This window comes from Triticum urartu, chromosome 7, assembly GCF_003073215.2.
Source record: "Triticum urartu cultivar G1812 chromosome 7, Tu2.1, whole genome shotgun sequence".
Taxonomy (NCBI): Eukaryota; Viridiplantae; Streptophyta; class Magnoliopsida; order Poales; family Poaceae; genus Triticum; species Triticum urartu.
The window spans coordinates 672,829,420-672,852,701 of NC_053028.1; the positions used below are offsets into that span (position 1 = coordinate 672,829,420).

General features: G+C 44.3%; 1 protein-coding gene and 1 pseudogene across 1 annotated transcript; both read right to left on the minus strand.

Annotated features, from left to right (window-relative positions):
* Window positions 1–7,183: 7,183 nt before the first annotated feature.
* Window positions 7,184–9,683, minus strand: LOC125519359 (annotated as a pseudogene).
* A 1,760-nt stretch (window positions 9,684–11,443) lies between these two features.
* Window positions 11,444–12,395, minus strand: LOC125520411 (protein GLUTAMINE DUMPER 1-like). The gene has a single exon (XM_048685329.1). The coding sequence runs from the start codon at window positions 12,257–12,259 to the stop codon at window positions 11,609–11,611; it is 651 nt and encodes a 216-aa protein (XP_048541286.1). The 5' UTR covers window positions 12,260–12,395; the 3' UTR covers window positions 11,444–11,608.
* Between the last annotated feature and the right edge of the window lie 10,887 nt (window positions 12,396–23,282).

Here is a 23,282-nt window from a genome sequence, read left to right on the forward strand (position 1 = left end):
GCTACCATCTCCCAACGGACAGATCCAGTAACCAAACGCTCCCTGGCCTTCGTCGGAGTGAGTAACGACCACATACGGATCAGCGAAGTAGCCCGGAATAAAACATGCAAAAAATAAATATTTGTTGTTCTGTTAAAAGCCAAATCATTTCTACATTTCCAAATTGCCCACAACAAGCACATACTCTTACACGAATGTGTCTAGCTGTTTCAGACTCTATCCCAACAAGCCACGTTCCAAATAACGTACTGACCGAATTCAGAGGAGTAATGTTAAAGGCAATATGCACCGTGTGCCACAAAACTCTCGCCAATGGGCAGTTAAAGAAGAGGTTCTTGATAGTTTCGCCCCGACCACAAAAACTACACCTAGTAGATCATGTCCAGTTGCGCTTAACCAAATTATCCTTTGTTAAAATGACTTGTTTATGTACAAACCATATAAACACTTTAATTTTCAAAGGAACTTTGACTTTCCAAACATCTTTGGAACTAGGAATAGCACTAGAGTTAATGACATCGATATACATCGACTTAACTGTGAACTCTCCAGACCCAGTAAGCATCCAACACAACTGATCGGGCTGATGAGATAGCTGAACCTCCATCAGTCTACTCATCAAATGAAGCCATGCTTCCCACTGGTCGCCAACAAGCGCCCTCCTAAACTGAATATTAAGGGGAATGGACTGCATAATCGTTGCAACAAGAGCATCACGTCGTTGAACAATACGATACAGGGACGGATACTGAAGCGCCAATGACGTTTCACCAAGCCAAGTATCCTCCCAGAAGCGAGTGGTGTTGCCATTACCGACTATAAACTTTGTTCTATTAAAGAAGGCAGCTTTGACTCTCATAAGCTCCTTCCAAAATGGCGAGTCAGTCGGTCTCACTGTCGCCTGGGATAAAGTCTTGGACTGCAGATACTTACTACGGAGAATCTGCGCCCACATGGCCTCAGTCTCAACTGATAACTTATACAGCCACTTACTGAGAAGACATTTGTTCTTGACTTTAAGATTCTCAATACCAAGGCCCCCCTGGTCCTTTGGTCGACAGATGATATCCCATTTGGCGAGTCGATATTTTCTTTTTAGTTCATCACTCTGCCAGAAGAATCGGGATCGATAGAAGTCTAGCCTTTTCCTAACACCAAATGGGACTTCGAAGAAAGATAAGAGAAACATAGGCATGCTCGTGAGAACCGAATTAATAAGAATCAATCGGCCTCCATATGACATGAGTTTGCCCTTCCAGCAACTCAGTTTCTTCTCAAACCGATCCTCGATGCACTTCCATTCTCTGTTTGTCAGCTTACAATAGTGAATAGGTATACCTAAGTACGTGAAAGGTAATTCCCTCAATTCGCATCCAAACAATTGCCTATAAGCCTCTTGTTCCTCATTGGCTCTACCAAACAGAACAACTCACTTTTATAAAACTTAATCTTTAATCCGTTCAATTGTTCAAATAAGCATAAAACCAGCTTCATATTTCTCGCTTTTGCCAAGTCGTGCTCCATAAAGATGATTGTATAATCAGCGTACTGCAGGATGGACACACCACCATCAACTAGATGAGGCACCAAGCCACCCACCTGACCGGCCTCCTTTGTCCTACCTATCAGAATTGCCAACATGTCAACCACAATGTTGAACAGAATAGGAGACATTGGATCACCTTGCCTCAGGCACTTGTGTGTCTGGAAATAATGACCTATGTCGTCATTCACTTTAATTCCAACAATCCCTTTTTGCGTGAAAGATTCTACCTAGCGTCGCCAAGCTTCATCAAAACCCTTCATGCGTAAGGCCTGTTGAAGGAAAGGTCATTTGACTTTATCGTACGCTTTCTCGAAATCCACCTTGAAAACAACTCCATCTAGTTTTTTCGTGTGAATCTCATGGAGCGTTTCATGAAGGACCACAACCCCTTCGAGGATGTTCCTGTCCGGCATGAAAGTAGTTTGGGTAGGCTGCACCACAGCATGCGCAATCTGTGTGAGCCTATTAGTCCCGACCTTGGTAAATTTTTTGAAACTAATATTAAGAAGACAGATGGGCCTGAATTGCTCAATTCTCACAGCCTCTGTTTTCTTAGGAAGCAGGGTTATCGTTCCAAAATTCAGTTGAAAAAGCTGAAGTTGTCCAGAGAATAAATCATGGAACAACGGCAGCAGATCCCCTTTAATAATATGCCAGCACTTCTTATAAAACTCAGCCGGGAATCCATCCGGACCGGGAGCCTTATTATTTTTCATCTGTGATATGGCCTCAAAACACCTCTTTCTCAGAAAAAGGAGCAGCTAAAATATCATTCTCAACAGCAGTAAGTTGAGGAACATCCTCAATTCTGGGCTCATCCAGAGAAACACAGTTATCCTCTGGAGGCCCAAACAACTGCTTGTAATACTCAGTAATGTATAATTTTAGGTTCTCCTGACCTAGAATCGTTCCTTCATCTTGTTCAAGCTAAAATATTCTATTCTTTCTGTGTTTGCCATTAGCGATCATGTGGAAGAATTGAGTGTTCGCGTCCCCATGGACTACTCGTCGGACCTTGGCCCGCAACGCCCACTTTAATTCTTCTTCACGAAGAAGCTCTTTCAGCCTCATCTTCGCGTCAAGCTTGGCATGAAGCTCTGAGGCTGGTAGAACCGTGGTTTCTGCTTTTACATCTAGGGACTGAATAAGGGTAAGGATCCGTTCCTTTTCGACCTTATAAATTCCGCTAAGATGCTTAGCCCACCCACGTAGGAAACTTCTCAAGTGCCTAATCTTATTCTGCCAACGCTCAAGCGCAGTCCTACCTCCTGCATCCTTAGCCCACTCTCTGGCTACAGATCAAAGAAGCCTTCTCTTTCAAACCAAGCAAGCTCGAACGAAAATGAGTTTTTGTTTCCCAAGTGGGTGGCCTCACCAGAGTCAAGAAATAAAGGCGTGTGGTCAGAAATACCACGAGAAAGTGCTTGAATTGTTACAAAGGGAAATTTCTGTTCCCATTCGACACTAGCCAGTACTTGATCCAACTTTTCAAACGTCGGATTTGGCATCGCGTTAGCCCAGGTGAACTTTCTTCCCGAAAGCTCTATCTCTCTCAGATCCAAACTTTTAATGATAGTATTAAATATAAACGACCATCTACCGTCAAAGTTATCATTGTTCTTCTCATCACGCCTTCTAATGATGTTAAAATTACCCCCTACCAGGATTGGAAGCTGCTCAGAACCGCAAATCCTAACCAGATCAGCCAAGAAATTAGGTTTGAGTTCAGGCTGTGCGGCACCATATACCGCCACCAGAGCCCAATTAAACCCATCAGCCTTCGACCACACCCTAAACTTAACAGCAAAACCTCCCATGATCACACTTCGGAGTTCGAGCGAATCGCATCTAACTCCAAGTAAGATCCCACCCGATCTTCCTCACGGTGGCAGACAATGCCAGTCAAAATCAATACCTCCCGATAAAGTATTGAGAAATTGTGGCAAAAAATTATCTCTACCAGTTTCCAACAATGCGATAAAGTCCAACCTCGATAGATTTTGCATGGAAATACTTATATTTAATTAGCCAGCCCCTCATTTCATTTAATCCATTATAGGAGTCAAGGCAGTGTGCGAGGGATATTCCTTTTGAGAAAATTCCTTATTTGACACTATCTTAAAATCTGCTTCCTTATTTGACACTGAAAAAAAAATTCTTTCCTATTTGACACAAGTTCTAAATTTTATTCCCTATATGACATTTCCGTTCATTTTGAGGCTAAATGACACCTGAAAAGACTCTTTTGCCCCTCATGTGGTATGTGTGTGGGGGCAATAGCGCACACACGCATCACTAGTGCGAGGGCAGGAGCACACACGCAGCAACACATACACATGCACCAACACACACGCACGCGCACACACACGCACGCGCACACACACGCAACAACACGCACGCGCACACACACACACACACGCACACACACGCAGCAACACACATGCACGCGCACGCACACACACAGCAACACACACGCACGCAGCACACACACACATACACACACACGCAGGCAGCACATAGGCACGCAACAGCACACACACGCGCGCACGTACACACGCAGCGGCGCACATGCACACACACATGCAGCAGCAGCACACATGTGCGCTCGCACCCACACACGCAACAGCACATGCGCGCGCACACACATACCACATGACGGGCAAAATCGTCTTTTCAAGTGTCATTTAGGCTTAAAATGGACGGAAGTGTCGTATAGGGAATAGAATTTAGGACTAGTGTCAAATAGGGAAAAAAAACTTTTTCCAGTGTCTAATAAGGAACCAGATTTTAAGACAGTGTCAAATAAGAAATTTTCTCTATTACTTTTGATAGGTAGCTCCGATCGAAAATAGTACAAAACATGATATTTCGTCATTCGGCGATGCTGATTAGTGCATGCCTTACTTGATCGTCAGAGAAGTGACTAGGACCAACACCATCTTTTAACTGCCGTTATCCAAAACGACAAACTTTTACACGACCGTAGGTAATTCACTAGCATATTCTGTGGTGCACTATGTCCACAAATTCCACCGGCCTGCAGAAAGAAAAGGAAAGTGAATGAAGAAGAGAAATAGATAAAGCACCAGTGCCAATGCTGCCCTCTTGAGAAGCGAGATTCCATGGAGTCGTGGTGCAGCAGTAAACCCAACATGTCTCGCCCCGTTGTGGCCAAGAATCATCCTACTGCTGCGTACGCGACCCTGCTGCTGCGTACGCTAGACCGAGAGAGACGCCCATCGAACACCGTTCTCCCTCAGTGTACTGGATCCACGTCCAGTCACTGTCCGGAATAATACCCCCGCGCCAATCAAGTGCATCTCGCCGTACTGCCTTCGGTTGCTCTACAGTCATCTCGGATGACTACATCTCAAGCACACACGGCCATGAATCCACCGCGACGACGACGTGTCGACGTTCCACCGGAGAGCGTCGAGGTCGAGGGTCGACTGGCCAAATTTAATCTATGGAGCGATTCCAATTGTGCATGTCCCGGCGGCTGACCTGTGTCTCCCTCTGTTATGGGATGCAAGAATGAGAACCTCCCTACAGCGCTCAGGTGTTCCGAGACTGTCGCAGATGCAAAGCGGAAGGGCAGATGCACCGCCTGCTGTTCCGGCGATCTTCCCGGCGAGTTCCTGATCATGATGAATGAGAGAGCATCTCATGCCTCGGAGCATCTTCAAAAATATCCATTTAGAGTACAAGGTTCCAGCCTCTTGTTTTTGGGTAAAAAACATGTTATCCTGAATAGACGGGGGTTGAGATGCATGGATGTTCTCGGGTCGGGTGGCGGCAGCACATATTTGCAGAAGGGCTGCTTTGCTCAATACAAGAGGGCCAGATCCATGATCCATCCACTGCCGCATTATGCCATCATCATCAAATTGTGCCTCCCTTTTGGTACCTGGAGATGGTGGCACCATATTTCAACTGAACATCGCCGGCGGCCGGTAGGAATGGCTGTGCTTATCTGTACCGGCTCTTTCCCAAGACCGGTCGCTGTCGAGATGACGAACCGAGCTACGAGCTGCGAGTGACAGCAACTCCTCCGTCGCCCACAAGCTTCGCCGATAGCCCGGTGCATGGTGGCCGAGCTCCATGGAACTGAGTATTTTTTTTCTATGAAAATATTTTTTTTTATATTTTAAAAAATGAAAAAAAAATACACATAAGTACATATGTGTAGTATAGATGTATGAGATTTCATGAACGTATATATGTTCATATGTGTTGTACACAAAAAAGACAAATACATAGATAAAAATATGATTTTTCTTTGTTGTATCTGGGCCAGATTTTTATCTTTTTATTATGTAGTCTGCAAATAAACGTATCAATTAATGAAACTTTACACATACTTAGAGAACATGGCTGATCTCGGTGCACCAGCCCTGGTAGGTCACACAGCCCTTGTGCTCAACTGCTCTGCACCAGCACCACTGCCGAGGAAAAGCCCTTTTCCCTAACCTGAAAAAAGAAGAGGAGCATTATCCATGGCATTTGTCAGGTCCCTTTCACTGCTGCTAGTGACACCAGCACTTGCGGGGAGCAGGAATAAACAATGCAAAAAAGCAGGACCAAATCTTTATGGAGCAGCTCTAGGATCACCTGCCAGAAGAAAAAATGATGCTGCAATTAGATTAACAGATGATGCTTCATGCATCAGGAGCATGTAAGAGGAGGAGTAGCAGAACAAGATTTCATGCAAATCTGCTGTCACCAACAAGAAAAGGAATAAGTAACACTGGGCTTAGTGCAGGCCACCATCAAGTGATTCCTACTTTAATCCAACATAATGATCTGGGAAAATATCATTTGGCATTTCTTATCATCATGGGGGATGATCTTTGCCAATACTTATAAATTACTTTATGGAATGCTCCAACTTAGAATTTACTGCAGGAATCCGAGATACATGAATCTCTGGTGTTTTCTCTTAGTGACAAATCTATAAAGATACTGCAGTTATTATTACGAAATTCTTGCTTTTGCTGTTGGGCCCATGACTAGATGTCAACTGGTACAAAACCTTCACATATATATGGGATGATGCGAAGAATGTGGCGACACACTATCTAGAATAAGAACTTTACAAGCTTATAATGATATCAATGCAACCAAAGTCATTGCATAAAAGTTCATGGCCGTGTTATCCACCACATTTTTTTACTAAGATAAGAAACAGACCATTACAGACAGACAAAAGGTTGTGCAAGTACTTGGTGACTATTTTCACCAAGATAAGAAGAAGCATTTGACGACAAGACGAGGACAGTGGGATAAGGCAATCATTTTTGGGGGACAATGCATAAATCTTTTGAGCCGAAATTATTACAATAAGTTCGACGTCAAAAAGATGACAACTTTAATCCACAAAATATCTAGGCAATTCATACATCGGTGCCTCACATCATCACAAAATCGAAGTTGCTCATAGGTAGTAGACGGTGAGTTGCTATGGGTAAGAACCTCCATTAGAATTATACATACACGCGTGACACAATATCACTTCATTCTCATACAGTTAATGAAGACTCTAAAGTTTGAGTAAGCTATGTGATCTTGCTGATGGGCTGGCCTCGCTATCTAAAAAAGAGCTATGTTTCTGTCTCCGAATAGTAATGTAAGTTGAGAAGACAAACAACTATATCTATTGCATTTATGATGTATGAAGGGAATAACATTTACAAGAAAATCTGATATGATTTAACAGAACTTTACTAAGCTAAAAATTACCTTCCTACTGTAAAACAATTGGTTAGTTACTGATACAACAAATATCACTGCAGACACTCTTTTTTTTTGGAAGTTCATTGGTAGATATGCCACCACCCAGTTCTTGTGGAGTTTTGTCCGCGAGGCTCTGGGCCTGAGTGGCTGGCCTCAGACATTGGCGATTTCCTAAATGCCTAATCTCACCGTACCGGTAGGAGGAGGCGCCTCTTCTGGTTGGTGTTCGTGATGATATATTGGACCCTATGTACTACGCATGATAAGATGGTTATCAAGACAGCCTTCTTGCAGCGTGCTCCCGACTCTATGTTTAAATTCTTGGCATTTTTGCAGTAGTAGCACCCACTATGTAGGCTGCAGGACAGGGACCATCTAGGAGACATGTTGGATGGTCTTCGGATAGTCAGCTGACAGCATGTTGCATCTCTTCCGTTGTTACCCCAGTAAGCCAAATCTTTTCTTGCACTCACAATTGGATCTCTTGTTGTTTGGATGCGAACATTGCTTTATCTATAAAGCGCGGCGAAATCCTCTTTTGAGAGACACGTAGGAAACCCTGCCTGCAGCAAGGCACTCATCAGCACTCTTCGCGAATGAATCTGCTGTCATCTGCAATGCATCATGATACTCGGGGTTATTGTACAGTATCTGAAAATAATCCAATTAACATTATAGTCCATAATCCCTATCATGTATTGTTTTATGACAATTAACCGAGCCATGACATCTATGCTTCACAAGCCAAGGGGAAAACCTCTGCATTGACATTTAAAGCCCAATGGAAAAGTATGTGGATTCCCATGGCCAGAAATACACTGAGAACTCTAAAGAAGCCCTCCACTGTTAATTAGTAAAATGTTAATGTTGTTCTCACAAGCGTCCTTTCAAAATCTAGGCAAGTATATGATTTTACTAAAAAAGATTCAAAAGAGCTCCTTCGATCGCTCTGGGGTGCTAGTCCCATGCTAAGTGAAGGAATAGGAAAAAACATATGATTGGATCCTACAGGGTTTTGTTTGTATGATTGCATCATAGGAAAAATAAAGGATTCTTTCGTAGAGGTTTGTGTGGATGCTAAAATTCCTATGGAATGTAGTACAAAAGAATCATAAGGAAAATTTTCTAAAGGATTGAATCCTATGAATCAAACAACAATATGGCAAAAATTCCTAAGGATTGCAAGCCACCAAAATTCCTAGGAAAATCCTTCGAATCAAAGGAGACCTAATAGTAGATAAAAAAACAAGGATCTACACTACTTATATCGGGGTTTATTGATTACAATGGTGCATATTGTTCACATAATCATTTGTGATGTTATTGTATAAGGAACACATTTGGAATTAAAGCACTGTTTTTATACAGAAAATACAACTTGTTCTTTAATATCAGATACACGTAATGTGATATGAAGCTATGCAATGGCACATAATTCAGGTACTTCTCTTACAGAGTAAAGCAAGGCAGAGATAACATGAGCATTTGAAATACTCCCTCCGTCCCAAAATAAGTGTCTCAACTTTGCACTAACTTTAATACAAAGTTGTACTGAAGTTGAGACTTTTGGGACAGAGGGAGTATTAGATAGAAGGCCATTTTTTTTTCACTCTAAATATGAGCACTGAAAGGATTGAAATTTTTATTATGAATGTTTTCTACACCACGCACCTAACTGCATGGCATTTTGCGTATGAATGTATGATCACAAAATCAGACAATCATGAAGTAAACAAAGCTGAGACAGAGATATTGCTAAACATGAATTTAGAATTGTTCAAGAGTAAGCTTACCGCAATTATAGGTACTCTCTTCCCTTTCTTGTCTCTCTTGCGCACAATCATTTTGCGTCAATTGTTAAGAGTGAGCTTTCTTGCAGTGCCGTCGTGCTGCTGCTCTCATGGTCATGGCTCTCCTCGTCAGCGGCATTGCCTCGGAGGTCGGACCTGCGAGCTCACCTTGCAGCGTTGCAAATCCACTTTCTTCTCCTGCCCGTCGACGGCGCTCGCGCTCGCTGGCGCCACTGCGGCCGCGAGCTCCACCTCGGCAGCCCGGCTGGTGACTGGCTTGGCGAGGAACGTGGGCCGCTCGTCGCCGGCCATGATGACCACCACGTGCTCCTGGAAATCCAGGGCCGACTTGGACGCACCGGACGCCGAGTCCTTCTCCCCGTTGGCGTCACCCGCTGCCGGCCGGAGAGCTTCCAGTAGGTGCAGGCGAGGATGAGCAGCGCGAAGGCGATGATCCCCAGCATGGTCGCCGGCCCGCCAAAGAGGTACGGCACCGGCGACTGCCACGGCGAGTGTGGTGCCACGTGCGCAGGCGCCGCCGTCGGTGCACCCGCGCGGTGGCTCACGGCCAAGAACTCGGTCCGCGTCTCATGGTTGTATTGGTGTGGAAGCGGTTAACATTTGAGAAAGCATAGGATGGCTGTATTCCTGTGGAAGCGTAGGAGAGGAGCTGCGCCTGGTCAGTTTTGCTTCTGCTTCGGTTATTGCTGTTTTCTCTTGTGTTGGGGCTTGTTTGTGTTGAGAGTGGTGGGAGGGAAATGGGATGTATTTATAGGAGAGAAGGTGGAGGGCAAACATCTACTCCCTTCGTTTCCTAAATATTCGTCTTTCTAGAAATTTCAACGGGTGACTACATACAAAGCAAAATGAGTGAATCTACACTCTAAAATATGTCTACATACACTCATATGTTGTAGTCATTTAAAATGTCTAGAAAGACAAATATTTGGGAACGAATGGAGTACAAAACAACACGGTATTGTCCACTTATTTATTTTAGTGGGGGTGGGAAGGGGGTCGATTTGTGGCCCCATGAATATCAAAAGTCCAAAGGCGATTTTTTTTTGTTTGGAGCTGTGAACACTATTCCTAGATATGCATTTCCAAAAGATACTCAAATGTCAAAAACCGTATCAATTACCAAATGACATGTTTTTTTTTTGGGGCGGGAAATTTTCAAATGACATGTTATTTTGGCATGGAGGTAGTCCCTCTAATCGCAAAAGAATGGTGTGAGTTTTTCCTCTCGATGATAAAAAGAGGTGCGATCAAAGGGAGAACTCCCCTATATTTGCATGTTTATAGAGGAAGTGGTTAATTTAATCCACTCTATGTTGCGGCCCAGCGAGATGGTTGTATCAGATGTATGCTTTATAATATAAAACGGGGGAAAACCCTTTATCGTCATTTAATTCACTCCGTGCAAGTGATGCTTGACTCTCCTTCCTGTAAATGCATCCTGCGATTTCAGTCGAAACTGCTTCGTAGGATGCGGGTCAATATCGTATTTTGGTGACGCATCCGTCTAATTATAGGTTTATAACGTCTATTGACTACCTGAGTTCTTACTTTTATTTTGTTGGTAAAGAGGTAAGGGTGGCCCCTACAACATTTTTTAATAATAAGAATCCAAACTCAGCGTTTTGTGAGGCCTTGGACCCAAATTACTTGGTTGTACATCCACTCCATTAACCAAGTGAACTAGGCACATTTAGGGGATTATTACTTATTAGTTAGTTAAAAATTGATTAAACTCCAACCAGACCTTCTTGTCAACTTACATTCTTTATCCTAGTATCGCTTCATATATAATTTACTGTCTAGAATAATCAATTATGTATATTTTTCTATTGATTAAATTCAATCACTTCTCGAGTTCTTGGCCTAAAGCATGCAATCTCTTTGAGTTAGTGGCCTAATGGCCTATTTTACTCGGAAGGAACTGTCATGTGCAGTGAGTGTCGGCTTGCTTCATGCCGCCTTGTTTCTTGAACAGATTTTGGAATATATAAGGTAGACCCAGGCTTAACTTTTTATCAAAAAATTGTGCAGTTGCTGGGCCTACATACCTAGTGCCGTCCCGATGTTGCTTGACCCTGTTGCACTGCTTGTTTTCTGCAGGACAGCTGCATTCACAAAAGCAAAAGAATCTGAATTCCATCAATATTTATTCTTGTCTCCCGGCACAAGTCACTTTGGGTTTCATCGTGATCAATATTCAATCAGTATTTCTTTTCCAACTTAAAGGTGCTGTAAGTTTCCGAAAGATGGGGAATAATGGAGTGGAGTGTCGTCCGTTTCTTCAGAAGGGTGCAACTGAAGCAGAGCATGATGCTACGATCCACCATTTTTGAGGCTGCAAAGAGACCTTCGATTGGCAAAACTTCCAAGTCTCGCATAGATATCTCCATTAATTTTCGCTCAACCAATCACGCCAAGAATCTACACAGCCCAGCCTAAATCTAGGGGAGGAAGAAGGAGGAGGAAGAAAAGCAGCCCCAAAAAAGGGAAAGCTGTAGCGAACAAAAGGCGGCTGCTTTTATTGCCAGCTTTCTTGCAGGGCCGTCGTGCTGCTGCTCTGGCTCGCCGCGTCTTGGTCATGGTGGTGGTGGTCGAGGCTCTGGCCCGCCGCGTCTGGGTCATGGACGTGGCTCCGGCTCGTCGCGTCGTGGTGATCACGGCTCGGGCTCGCCGAGTCAGCGCCGAGATGCGAGCTCGCCTCGCTGCCCTGCTCGTCCGCCTTCTTCTCTTGCCCCTCGCCGCCCGCGAGCGCGCTCGCTGCCGCGGCCGCGGTTGCGAGCTCCACCTCGGCAGCCCGGCTGGCGGCCGGCTTGGCGAGGAACGTGGGCCGCTCGTCGCCGGCCATGATGACCACCACGTGCTCCAGGAAATCCATGGCCGGCCTGGCCGCGCCCGACGCCGAGGCCTTCTCCCCGTCGGCGTCCCCCGTCGCCTGGCCGTCCCGGTCGCCGTCGAGGTACCCGGAGAGCTTCCAGTAGGAGCAGGCGAGGATGAGCAGCGCGAAGGCGATGAGCCCCAGCATGGCCGCCAGCCCGCCGAAGAGGTACGGCACCGGCGACTGCCACGGCGAGTGTGGCGCCACCGTCCCGTTGATCAGCCCGTGCGCCGGCGCCACCGTCGGCGCCCCCGCCAGGTGGCTCACGGCGAAGAACTCGGCTCCGGGCCTCATGGTTGTGTTGCTGTTTCACTTTCACGGCGTAGCAGAGGAGCTTCTTGCTGCGCTGTTCTCTCTGTTTTTCTCCTCCGCGTGCTTGTTGTTGTTTGAAGGGTGGTGTGGTGTCTGGTGCGGAAGGGTGAGAGGGAAATGGGGTGTATTTATAGGAGAGGAGGCCGGGGAGAAATATTCTTGCAAAACATAGGAGGATTGTCTATTTGTGATGCCAAGGAATATCATAAGACCAATGAGACATTTTCTGCTTGGAGTGTGTACTCTGTTTCTAGATACCACCCCCTTTTGAAGCGAAACTGCGGGAAAATCTCCACTGCAATTTCTATAGTAAATAAAATATCTATAAGCAAAAATATACGACATTATGATAAGTTAAGAAAAAGACACTAGCCATGATTAAGTGTGTTTCCTATTTTACCACCGGGCTAAGGTTTCTGTGTTAACTAGTTGGTGTGAGGAAATCAGTAAGGAGTTATATTGCTTGATTATGAAATATAAGTAATAAAAAATTCAAATCTTTTTTTTTGTATTAATACATAATTTTTTTCACATATACAGTGAAACAATTTTATTTTAGAGCAAAAGATCATAGTTCTAAAATAAACAAAACAGTTTCGAAGGATCCATGTCAATGTCATATGGTGATGACAGGCTAGTTCATATTTGACAACCATCCATTAATTGGTGAAGTCGTCTACTTATTAGTTACCTAAAATTGAGTCAATCTCAGCTTGACATTTGGATCAACATCTGGCTATTGCTATCCTAATATCGCGTCCATATAAATCACGTAAATTTTCCTCTTGTTGTGCACTTTCAATACTCCAATTTTTGTCTAAGTGATGTTTTTAGCTGACTAAGATTTGTAAAAGTTTTCATAGTCAGGAATTAGTATATACTCCCTCCGTAAACTAATATAAGAGCGTTTAGATCATTATTTTAGTGTTCTAAACACTCTTATATTAGTTTACAGAGGGAGTATGTTATAAATTACAAGGTATATTACGTAGGGATCAAGTAACTAGGCAAGATAGAACGTTGGGTGGACCAATCATTCATGCACTAGTCGCTACAACTACATTAATTAGAACTGTAGAAGTTTCCTATGGAATGGGGTTGTGAATAGTTTGGCCTTGATTCTACACAACGTGTTAGTGAATAAATTCCATGTAATAAAAAAAGTTTAAATGAAACCTTCTTAATTATGGACTAGTGCACATTTCCTTAATTAGTGAATAGTTTGGCCTTGTGTCTTTTTTCTTGGATGAGAGATAATTGGAATTAATATTTGATACAACTCTTGAGAAGCTTGTTCGAAAGGTTAAGAAAACTAATTGATTGTGTGATACCGGTAGACGCGGATACACGGGAGGGAGAGACATCTAGGACTCTACAAGAATTATTGCTTTATGCACCTATTATAAGGAGACTCCAAACCAGAAAGAAGAAGGAAGTTAATGGTATGGTTTAGGCCGGACGTAAGCATCGTCCTCTTCTTTCTTTGGAGTAAATTAATGTAAAGTCAGAGATTTGTTAGTAGCAATAAAGGGGAGCATCTGGATGTGTCCTGATATTGATGGTAATATTAGTACTATCCTATTAGCCAAAACCATTGGCGAATATTTCTAGTTAGGTTAAATAGCAAGAGTATTACACATCATAGCCTCATTGCCAAACGCATATGAATTTGTACCAGCACATTCGTAGGATCTTCCTTTCAACTTTAGAACCGGTAAAAAAAACTTGCACACAACAATCTGATCAAGATAGGTGGATTTATATGTGAAGAGCATCGGCGCAAAGTTTAGCTGAAATCAACATGTGGTACAAGTTGTTAATTACTACAACTAATTAACATGCCGCGTCCTTATCCTTCAGCATCCAGTTAGCTAGCTAAATCCATCGCTTAGTGGACCTTTACCAGCACCAAATGAATGCGCATTACGTCTGCAAGCTTTAGTTAGCCTAGAGCTATGCTTGGCGTGACAGATTGTGAGTGCCCGGAGGGCCCGGCGCATGGCCAATAGAAGGGTACTACTCCATAGACTATATCCAAGGAAACTACATCAGTTACTCTACTTGTTAGTGTCGTGCTCCTTTAAGCTTTGCTTTTTAACCAAAACATATTCCCTCATAACCAACTTTTTGGTAGAGAGTATCCATCTCTCATAAAGTATGTGACCTTAACACACATAGTGCATCAACTAATCAGAAAGGTGCCTAATGGAAACAAGATATATTTGAACGCTCATAGAAAGTTCTAGAAAAATCGTTCTCTTGCTCTACCTTGGTGTGAGCTTATCCACGCCAAAAGAATGATGGTCCCGGGCTTGTAGGTCAGTATTTTGTACTCCCTCCGTTCGGAATTACTTATCGTAGAAATTGATGTATCTAGATGTATTTTAGTTCTAGATACATCCATATCCGAGACAAGTAATTCCGAACGGAGAGAGTACAATCGTGCATGATTGCAGAGGAGAAAAGAGGTGCAATATGTCTCGGGTGTGCACACACCAACCCAAATGTACATTCGCTAGCGCGCCATGGCGGCTGATCCAGGACAAAACAACAACATGGGTCACACACCACATGCGTTTGGGGGTTAGCTGAATAGGGATGCATGTCTTTTGTATGGATGCCAACTCAACATTATGATGTCTTGTGCGCAGTGAGCTCTTCCAGAACGGCTCCCGCGGCAGCCGCACACGTAGATTCGTGTCTGCCCTAGTGTGTACATATTTTGTTGCTAGAAGCAAGGATAAGTGTGGACTAGCAATTAATATCGATGGTGATCATGGCAATGATTCAGAGGAAATGTGCCTCCTCCTGATCCTTGTGTCACTTATCCCACTTATCGTCGTGACGTATGATTTGTGTCTATCATTTGCAGCGTACATTCAATGCATGACATGATGTGAGCTAACCACTAGAGAAAATCAATAAACCTTTATCTAAATATAAAAGGCTTATTAGAATTGTCAAACGGCGATCGAGGTTTGGCTATGAATTAGTAGTCTCATACTAGTTTGCAGATTATGTGTCACAAAGTTAATATACTTGGATAACTACTTGAAAGAACTTTCTATTTATATGATTACATAGGTTAGAATGCTCTAGGAAATAAAACTAATTACTCTAATGTCTTATGAAGAAAATCATTTTCCCTAGATATTTATGGGATTTGAATGTTTTCACATATTTCTGGTAAAGTTGAAATGCAAATTTCACATGAATTTTTTTAGAAACATTCTAGTAAATCGAACTAATTAAGTATCTTAGTATTCTAGGAAATGTTCAGATTTTTTTGAAGCCGTTTCGAGGGCATATGGTTTGAAATATTTTGGCTAGATTTGAACTGAAAATTCAAGATGCGGAAAAAAGGTGAAATTTTTCATCAATGGGAGAATGACAATCCCTATTCATCTCTTGACACTCCACAAAAAATATAGATATATTTGGTGTTCTGATCGGTCGCATTCCATGAAGTATTCACTTTCTTTGAAAAGGCACAAAATGGGAAACCGCACCCAGTATTATAATAGGGTTCGGACTAAATGGTTTTAGAAAGTCAAAGGTTTAATATGGTAGGTTTTGTAGTCCAGGGTTCAAGTCATAGCAATGATCGGTAATACTGCATGTACGATGAATTTGAGTCTGATGTTGGTAGGATGTATGATCAGATCATCTAGCTTAAACTAAAAACGTGATGGATGGCTCTTGTTAGGTGTCGTACAAAGATCGGACCAAAATTTGTTACATGCATAGCAGGTCTATTCGTGCACCTAATTTTCTTTTCTCGAGCACATCAAAATATGCATCATATTTATTGAAACAAAACAGACAAGGCACAAATACAGCAAAACACATCGCAAAGGAAGAACTACACTGCCGCAAAGTATAAGAAAGAATAAACTACTACAAAAACAGTGCACCTATTAATTAATATGGGAAGTGCTAAAAATCTGACGATCAGATTTTCAAAAACGCTCCAAATTTGCCATGCAAAAACAGATAAATTGCCATACTGTTGTATACAAATTGCCATGTTCTAAAATAAAAATTGTCATGTAGTGTAAAATATTGTCAAAAAAATTACCATGTTGCAGCGACTAATTGTCATGCTTTCGATCAGGACCCGACGTACACGAGGGCATCAAATTTTTGTACTGGGGTCCATTAATATTGCATATGAGTGACTAATGGCCTACTCTGAGCATCACCTACTAGCTACTTAATTAATATTTGGCGCCATTAGTACGTCGCGTACGTAGCCAAAACGGCAAGTATCTGTCCCTAATGGAGTACCCATGATTAATTATAAGCTCTACCAATGCGTCCACGGCACCTCAACCCATTCTCTCAAGTGTGGCATCTCCCTTTAGTTACTTTGCCATGGTGCGTGTCTCCATGATCGATCTATGGATTCCACCCCTTTTTCCCTCCACTCTCACGGGGTCCAATTGGTACATAGTACTACGTACGTACGCAGCACTGGTTAATTCTGCTTTAGCTTAACAGTTAACACAATCGATTGATGGGCTCAGGAGTTCAAGTGGTGGAAGGAAGGAAGGAGATCACGAGATGGGTTTTGTGTGCGCATGCATGCATGCTGGTTGCTGGGCTCACTCGATCACATGTTACGGGCGCTAATTGGGTTGCTGGGCACCGTACGTGTCGCGCTCGGTTCCGGTTGGCGTTGAGATCATTGCCCGCCTTGACTTTCCTCCCGCAGAAACATCAACTTGACCTTGACACGTGAGCTCCATCAGAGTTTCCATCCATCCAGCAAAGGTCAAGTCCATCTTCGGCTGGCTGTGAATTAACTTCGCCGGTCACGTTCCGTATTGACACTTTGCAAGAGCCCAAATCTGAATTCAAGTTTTGATCCCAAAAAGAAGAAAAACGAAACTTTAAGACTGTTTTTTTTCTTCTGTTGATTTTAAGGCGGTTTTCGCCTCGTGGAGCATTTTCAAGCATAGTCGTGCCTCAAATGCCATAGAGAAGGAAGTCTGGGGCATAGGGCGCAATTGCTTGGTCCATCAACAAAAGCATATATTTGGGATTTTTCACGGTGAGAACTTGACATCAACTGGTAACAATAGAAATCCATACTTTAAATTCTCAGAAATTTAGAAACAGTTGGGTGGATAAATAGTATATACTTCAACCCTACCACAAGTATTCAATCATAACTTCGACTTACAACTTGTCTCAACTAACACCGACGTTTCTCAAGTATAAACCCCTAAAAAAATAGAAGTTAATACCACTAATCATCGTGTACAACCATTTTTTTTGTAAAGGTCTACTGGGGCGCCGTTAGTCCACCGTTTTTTTTTCATTCCATTGTTTAGCGGCAAGCAAAATTTATAATGGACAGGAAAGGGAAGAAGATCAACACACGGGGTCGACGGAGAGAAGAACTTATTAGGAGCACATACTCTTTACAACATGAAGAATGACCAATAGGAGCAAGGGGCGGATAGGGCGGTAGATTACATTAAGGTGGCAAAGCATTTAGAGCAACTCTAGCAGACCCCGCAAAATCTTGACCCGCAAAATGCATTTTCACTTTCACGAAGATCTTGTTTGCGGGTCGAAAACTAGTGTGGCCGAACAGAAACTGTAAATGAAATTGCATAATTTGAAAAAACAGTTTCGCGGGGGAAATTGCACCTCGTGGACGCGAGTAGTTCATCGCGTACTACAAATATTTTACATGATCAAAGACTACAATCACTAGTTCATACTACATACTACATTAGTACTTGTACTAGAGGGGTGGGGATCTCACGGCGGCGAGCTCGCGGCCATGGACGATGCCGTGGAGGAGGTCAATCCTCCTCGCCGGAGCTGCAGAGGTCGACGTACTCCGCCCTCTGCTCCTCGCAGATGCGCCGCCACTCCTCGTCCTTCTCCTTGGCGGCGAGGTTGGCGGTGACCGCCTGCCGCCACTGGATGTCCTCGAGCTCCTCGGCGTGGCGCTGACGCTCCGCCTCCTCGCGCACGCTCCGCTAGGAAATGGCGGCCGCAACCGCGTCGACGTCGGCGATGAAGTCTTCCGGCCGGACAACTCCGCGGCAGCCGAGCTCCTCGGGCTCCTCCTTGATGAGGACGAACTCGAAGTCGTCCGGCTCCTCCGACCACTCCCTCTTCACGGGAAGAAGGCCCGCGCAGGAAGAGGAGGACCTCCTGGCATAGGAAGATCTCGCCGCAGAGGAGAAGGACGCGACAGAGGACGGGGTACGGCCATGCCGACGGTCGTACTCCTCCGTCTCGCCGACGCGGAAGCTCGCCGGCGGCGACAGGCCATGGTTGGTACACTTGCTCGCACCGTCCGATCGGACGCACCTCTCGCGCTCGGGGTTGCTTCCGCCGCCGGATCTTCTGTCGGAGCCGCGTCCGGAGCTCCACATGCGGCCCCACATGGCGGCTGGAGGCGGGAGGTGGTCGCCGACGGCGAGAAATGTGGAGAAGAGGGGTGGGGAATTGTGTGGCTCGACAGAGGCGGGGGATAGGGTTTCGACCCGCCAACGCGCCGGGGAACCGTAGATATAGTGGTCGGCGCGTGCGGTTTGCGGGCCGTGGCAAATTTTCTTACGGGCCGGGTGAGTATGCGGGCTCTGTTCTGACCGGAAAATTGGGCCGAGCCCGTATACTCGCCGGAATTTTGCGGTTTCGCGTCTTTTGCGGGGTCTGCTAGAGTTGCTCTTATCAAAGCCATGCCTGAGCATGGGCGTCCCAACCTGGTGTCATGGGCCCAAAAATAGTACTCCCTCCTTCCATCTATATAGGGCCTAATGTGTTTTTTAAGACCGCCTTTGACTATTGACAAGATTAATAGTACATGACATGCATAATGTGAAAATTATATCATTGAAAGCTCCTTTCACACACGAATTTAACGATGTGCTTTGTGTAAGTTGCATGTCATATATTATTGCTCTAATATTTGGTCAAAGTTAGCCTCGAAAAACACATTAGGCCCTATATAGATGGAAGGAGGGAGTATAATAGGTATAATAATTTGTCATGCTCAATTTTTTCGCAGGAAAGTCCAGAAAAAGCCTGAAGAGGGCGAACTTCAAAAGATTTATTGAAAAAAAGGTATGAAAATTTATTTATGTTCAAAATGACTAATTAAAAAGAAAATTGTATTGCTTACTCGGGCCAAGTCAGGCTCAGGCTTTGGTTTTTCAGAACGAGCTGTCAGGCACAACCCAAAACCAGGCTCATCCCGACTCAGGGTATGATCATGTCTAATGCATGCTTGACATAGAGAAATATTTTTTTGTGTAAGACACAATAAGTTTACGCCTCAATGCATCGGTAGAAAAAAGAGAAATATGTAGTACAAGCCCGAAAATGGGACACATCCGAATTTACAACGCCATACAACACTATGCCCCTAAGTGCTAAGCGCCATCAAGAGAGTGTCATGAGACCAATGCTCACATTCTCACCCACAATCGGGCCTCAACCCTAATCGCACGAACAAGGCTAGCAGTCTTGGGTTATACGTCGCTGAAGATAATCGTGGTACTTTGCTTCCAGGACGAACATGCTGTGATCATGATCACCGAAGAGGTGTCCTTTCTCTCGAAGGTGGGTGCAGAGTGAATGGCCTGCCATCACCAATACACGGAGTCATCCTCGTCAACAGGAGTTGGATGACCGGTCGGTTCCATGAGAGCACCTCGTGGCAAAACCTCTTAGGGTCTAGGAGGAGCATGGATCGAAGCTACTACCTTGTCTTTCAGATATTCGATGTGGATAGATGAGGGTGGCAACCAATCAATAGGTGTATGTGCATCATCCTCCCGGGGTGGCACAGTTTCAAATGAGAGGGTGTGTCTGGGTAAAGTCGATCATACACCTGTCCGGCCGGATGATGGCCGGCCAATAGGATGGCGCTGCCAACAAAACATTTTTTTCCGAGATAAGAATATGTTGGTCTTTTATTAATGTGATAAGATATAAAGGTCCCAATCATGAGTTGCCTACTGGAAGTTGGTGTCATCTTGGATTGCCTACAAGGCTGCACGAACAAGAGTAGACATCTGAGATGATCGAGCTCTCCAGAAGTATATACACCTGTTTTTTTTAACACAGTATATACACCTGTTACACTAGAGCTAGGCATGCATATGCATGTCCATACTGTCACATCGCTAGTCCCCAATCCCTTATCTGTTGCAGTTTTATGGATACCTTTCTTCATTTACGTACATACTGTACTATATTCCTTCTCCTTAAGAAAATAAAACTTAATTATCCATACAAATATATACAAACTTATTAACTTCAAAGCAGTTAGACTACCGACAATGGGAATAAGGCTAGTCATAGTGGGAGTAACTTAGGTAGTAAAATAGCGCACTTCAATTTTTTTTGCTTATGTGGCATGTAGTTAATGAGGAGAGATGTGTTTAGAGTAGTAACATAATATGTTACTGTAACATAGGATGAGTCTACAAGCTAATAAATGAACCCATCTATAACACTACTATTACGTTACTTTGCACTATGGAGGTAGTAACTTACACTAGTGTCATATGCATGACACTAGTATAAATTACTCACCACTATGACCAACCTAACATAGATGGTAACATCACACATATTTAGACAAAATAGATGATGTGGCAAGTAATTAATGAAGAAAGAAAGTGATGTGGTAACATAGCTAGTTACTAGTAGTATGAGTAACATCACACATACCAAGACAAGATGAGTTTACAACTTAATAAATGAAGTGTTGCATGACACCACACATTTGTTACTCCCCATTGTGGAGGTAGTAATATAGACTAGTAACATATGCATGTTACTACTCTAAGTTACTCCCCACTATGTGATGAGGAGCATCCCATGATCATCCCCATGGACGCACCTACACCTCCAACGACACCACTTGGACCAATGACAAGAGCCCGAGCCAAGGCTATCGAAGATAAGGTGAACTCACTCCTCTCCGAATTTCCACTTTCTATGCATGAGACATGGCTACTACCTAAGTCTGAGTAGTTGTGCATGATTAGATACAAAGAGGACCCTCCCGAGGATGCACATGAAGATGTACAAGTCCCCAAGTTCACGGATGAAGAGAACCATCGGAAGGAGTCAAGTACACCTCCCAGGCCCCGGACATCCGGCCGCGACCCCGGACGACCGGCCCCTGGAGCTCCTTCCACCACAGCCGCGCAGCCGCCAGAAGCTACAGGCTCCGGACATCCGGCCTTTCCCGAGCCCCCGGATATCCGGCCACCAGCCCGGAAATCCGGACCCCTCCGAACCCGAGAGCAACAAAGCCCACCGCTCCGGCCCGGACATCCTGCATCGCGTGAAAGCCTGGACAGCCGGCCCGACGCCCGGACGTCCTGCCTCCCCTGTCTGTGCATAGTGAAGGGCCGAGGCCCGTGTACCCCTTCTCCACCCTAGACTATATACACTCCACCTCGTCCAACTTTCTAGGGTTAGCAAAGGTTTAGTTCATGTTTGTGTGAGAGCTTTGCTCATCCACTTGGTTACCTTCTCCATGGAGATTCAAGCCTCCACCGGAGAAGATGCCCCAAGCGGATTCAAGACCCCTTTTAGGGAAGAACTCAAGACCTCCTCACGGAGAAGACCGTTACCATTGTATCGTCCCTAGTTGATCATGTACCGTGTATCGTTCCATGTATCCGAGGATCTAGCACATGTGTGACATTCTTGTGTTGGTTTAGTGTTTCTCTTGTGTTTCTCTTGTGTTTCCCTTGTGTTTTCCCTCTCTCTCCACCTCGTGTTCTTCATGTTCTTCACGGGATCTGCTCCTTTCGTGAAAGATCGGCCACATAGGGTTCTACCCTACATCATCTTGGTATCAGAGCCACGTTGATCACGATTTCGGAGCCCCCCTCTTTGTTTTCTAGCCTAATTTTGTTGTGTTCTTCCCAATTTCGAAAATCCCCACCAAAAATGGCACCGAATTTTTTTGTGATTTGTTGGTGTGATGAAGTTTTGTTATATTTGATCTGCGGATTTCGTGTGTTGCAGGTAGATCTAGCTTTCCATCCACTTTTCCCCTATTTCCATCCACAAATTTCTTCGAATTTTGCCCGGATTTGACCTCTCCTAGCGACGATCTTCGAATCCATCCACGGATCCGGAGCCCGGACATTCGGCCCGATAGCCCGGACATCCGACTCCCCGGACATCCGGCCACGACCCCGGATGTCCGGCCACGACCCCGGATGTCCGGCCCCTGGCAGCACAACTTCCCCTCCACCGCCCGTTTTCCGTCCATTTTTCCCCAAATTTTGTTCCGGTGCCCACATATACTTCCGCATACCTCCACCACTTCCGCATAGCCCCACCATATACCACATACACAACCACCGCTTACTAACTCCAACTCCAACAATTTTGGTCCAATTTTGCTTTGAGAATTTGAGTTGCGGTACCGTGTCCTTCTTGTGTTTCGGCTATTTAGGTACGGTTTGACATCAACATCACCGCCGCTCATCTTTGCCACGGACGCATCATCAACAACGACCACCTCGACTCCATTTTGGTATTCGGTACACCATTTTGACACCATACCGTTCGCAAGAAACGGTAACCTCATCTTGGTATTGGACATATCACTCTTGCCATTATATTGATAGCCATCATAGCCTTACTCCTTTGCATTGCTTACCCATCGAGACTAGCCATTGAGTATTGCCGGCAACGAGACTTGTGCACATTAGTGATCATACTTCCCATAGCATACATACATCATTGTTGCATATATTGGTATCATCTCTTGTGTCACAAAGTTGTCACCGCATACACAATTGCTATCTTGGTTCGTTGCATGAGAAAAGAGCTCAAACATCAAATAGCCAAACAATCTTTTAAGCAAAAGGAAAGATAAGCAAAGAGCTTTTAAGCAAGAACCATAGCATCATACAACATTAAGATTGTCATACTAGATCATCTTGGATCATATCATCGAAATACCTTGCATAGAGCATACTTGGGATAGAAGTCGTTGCATTTT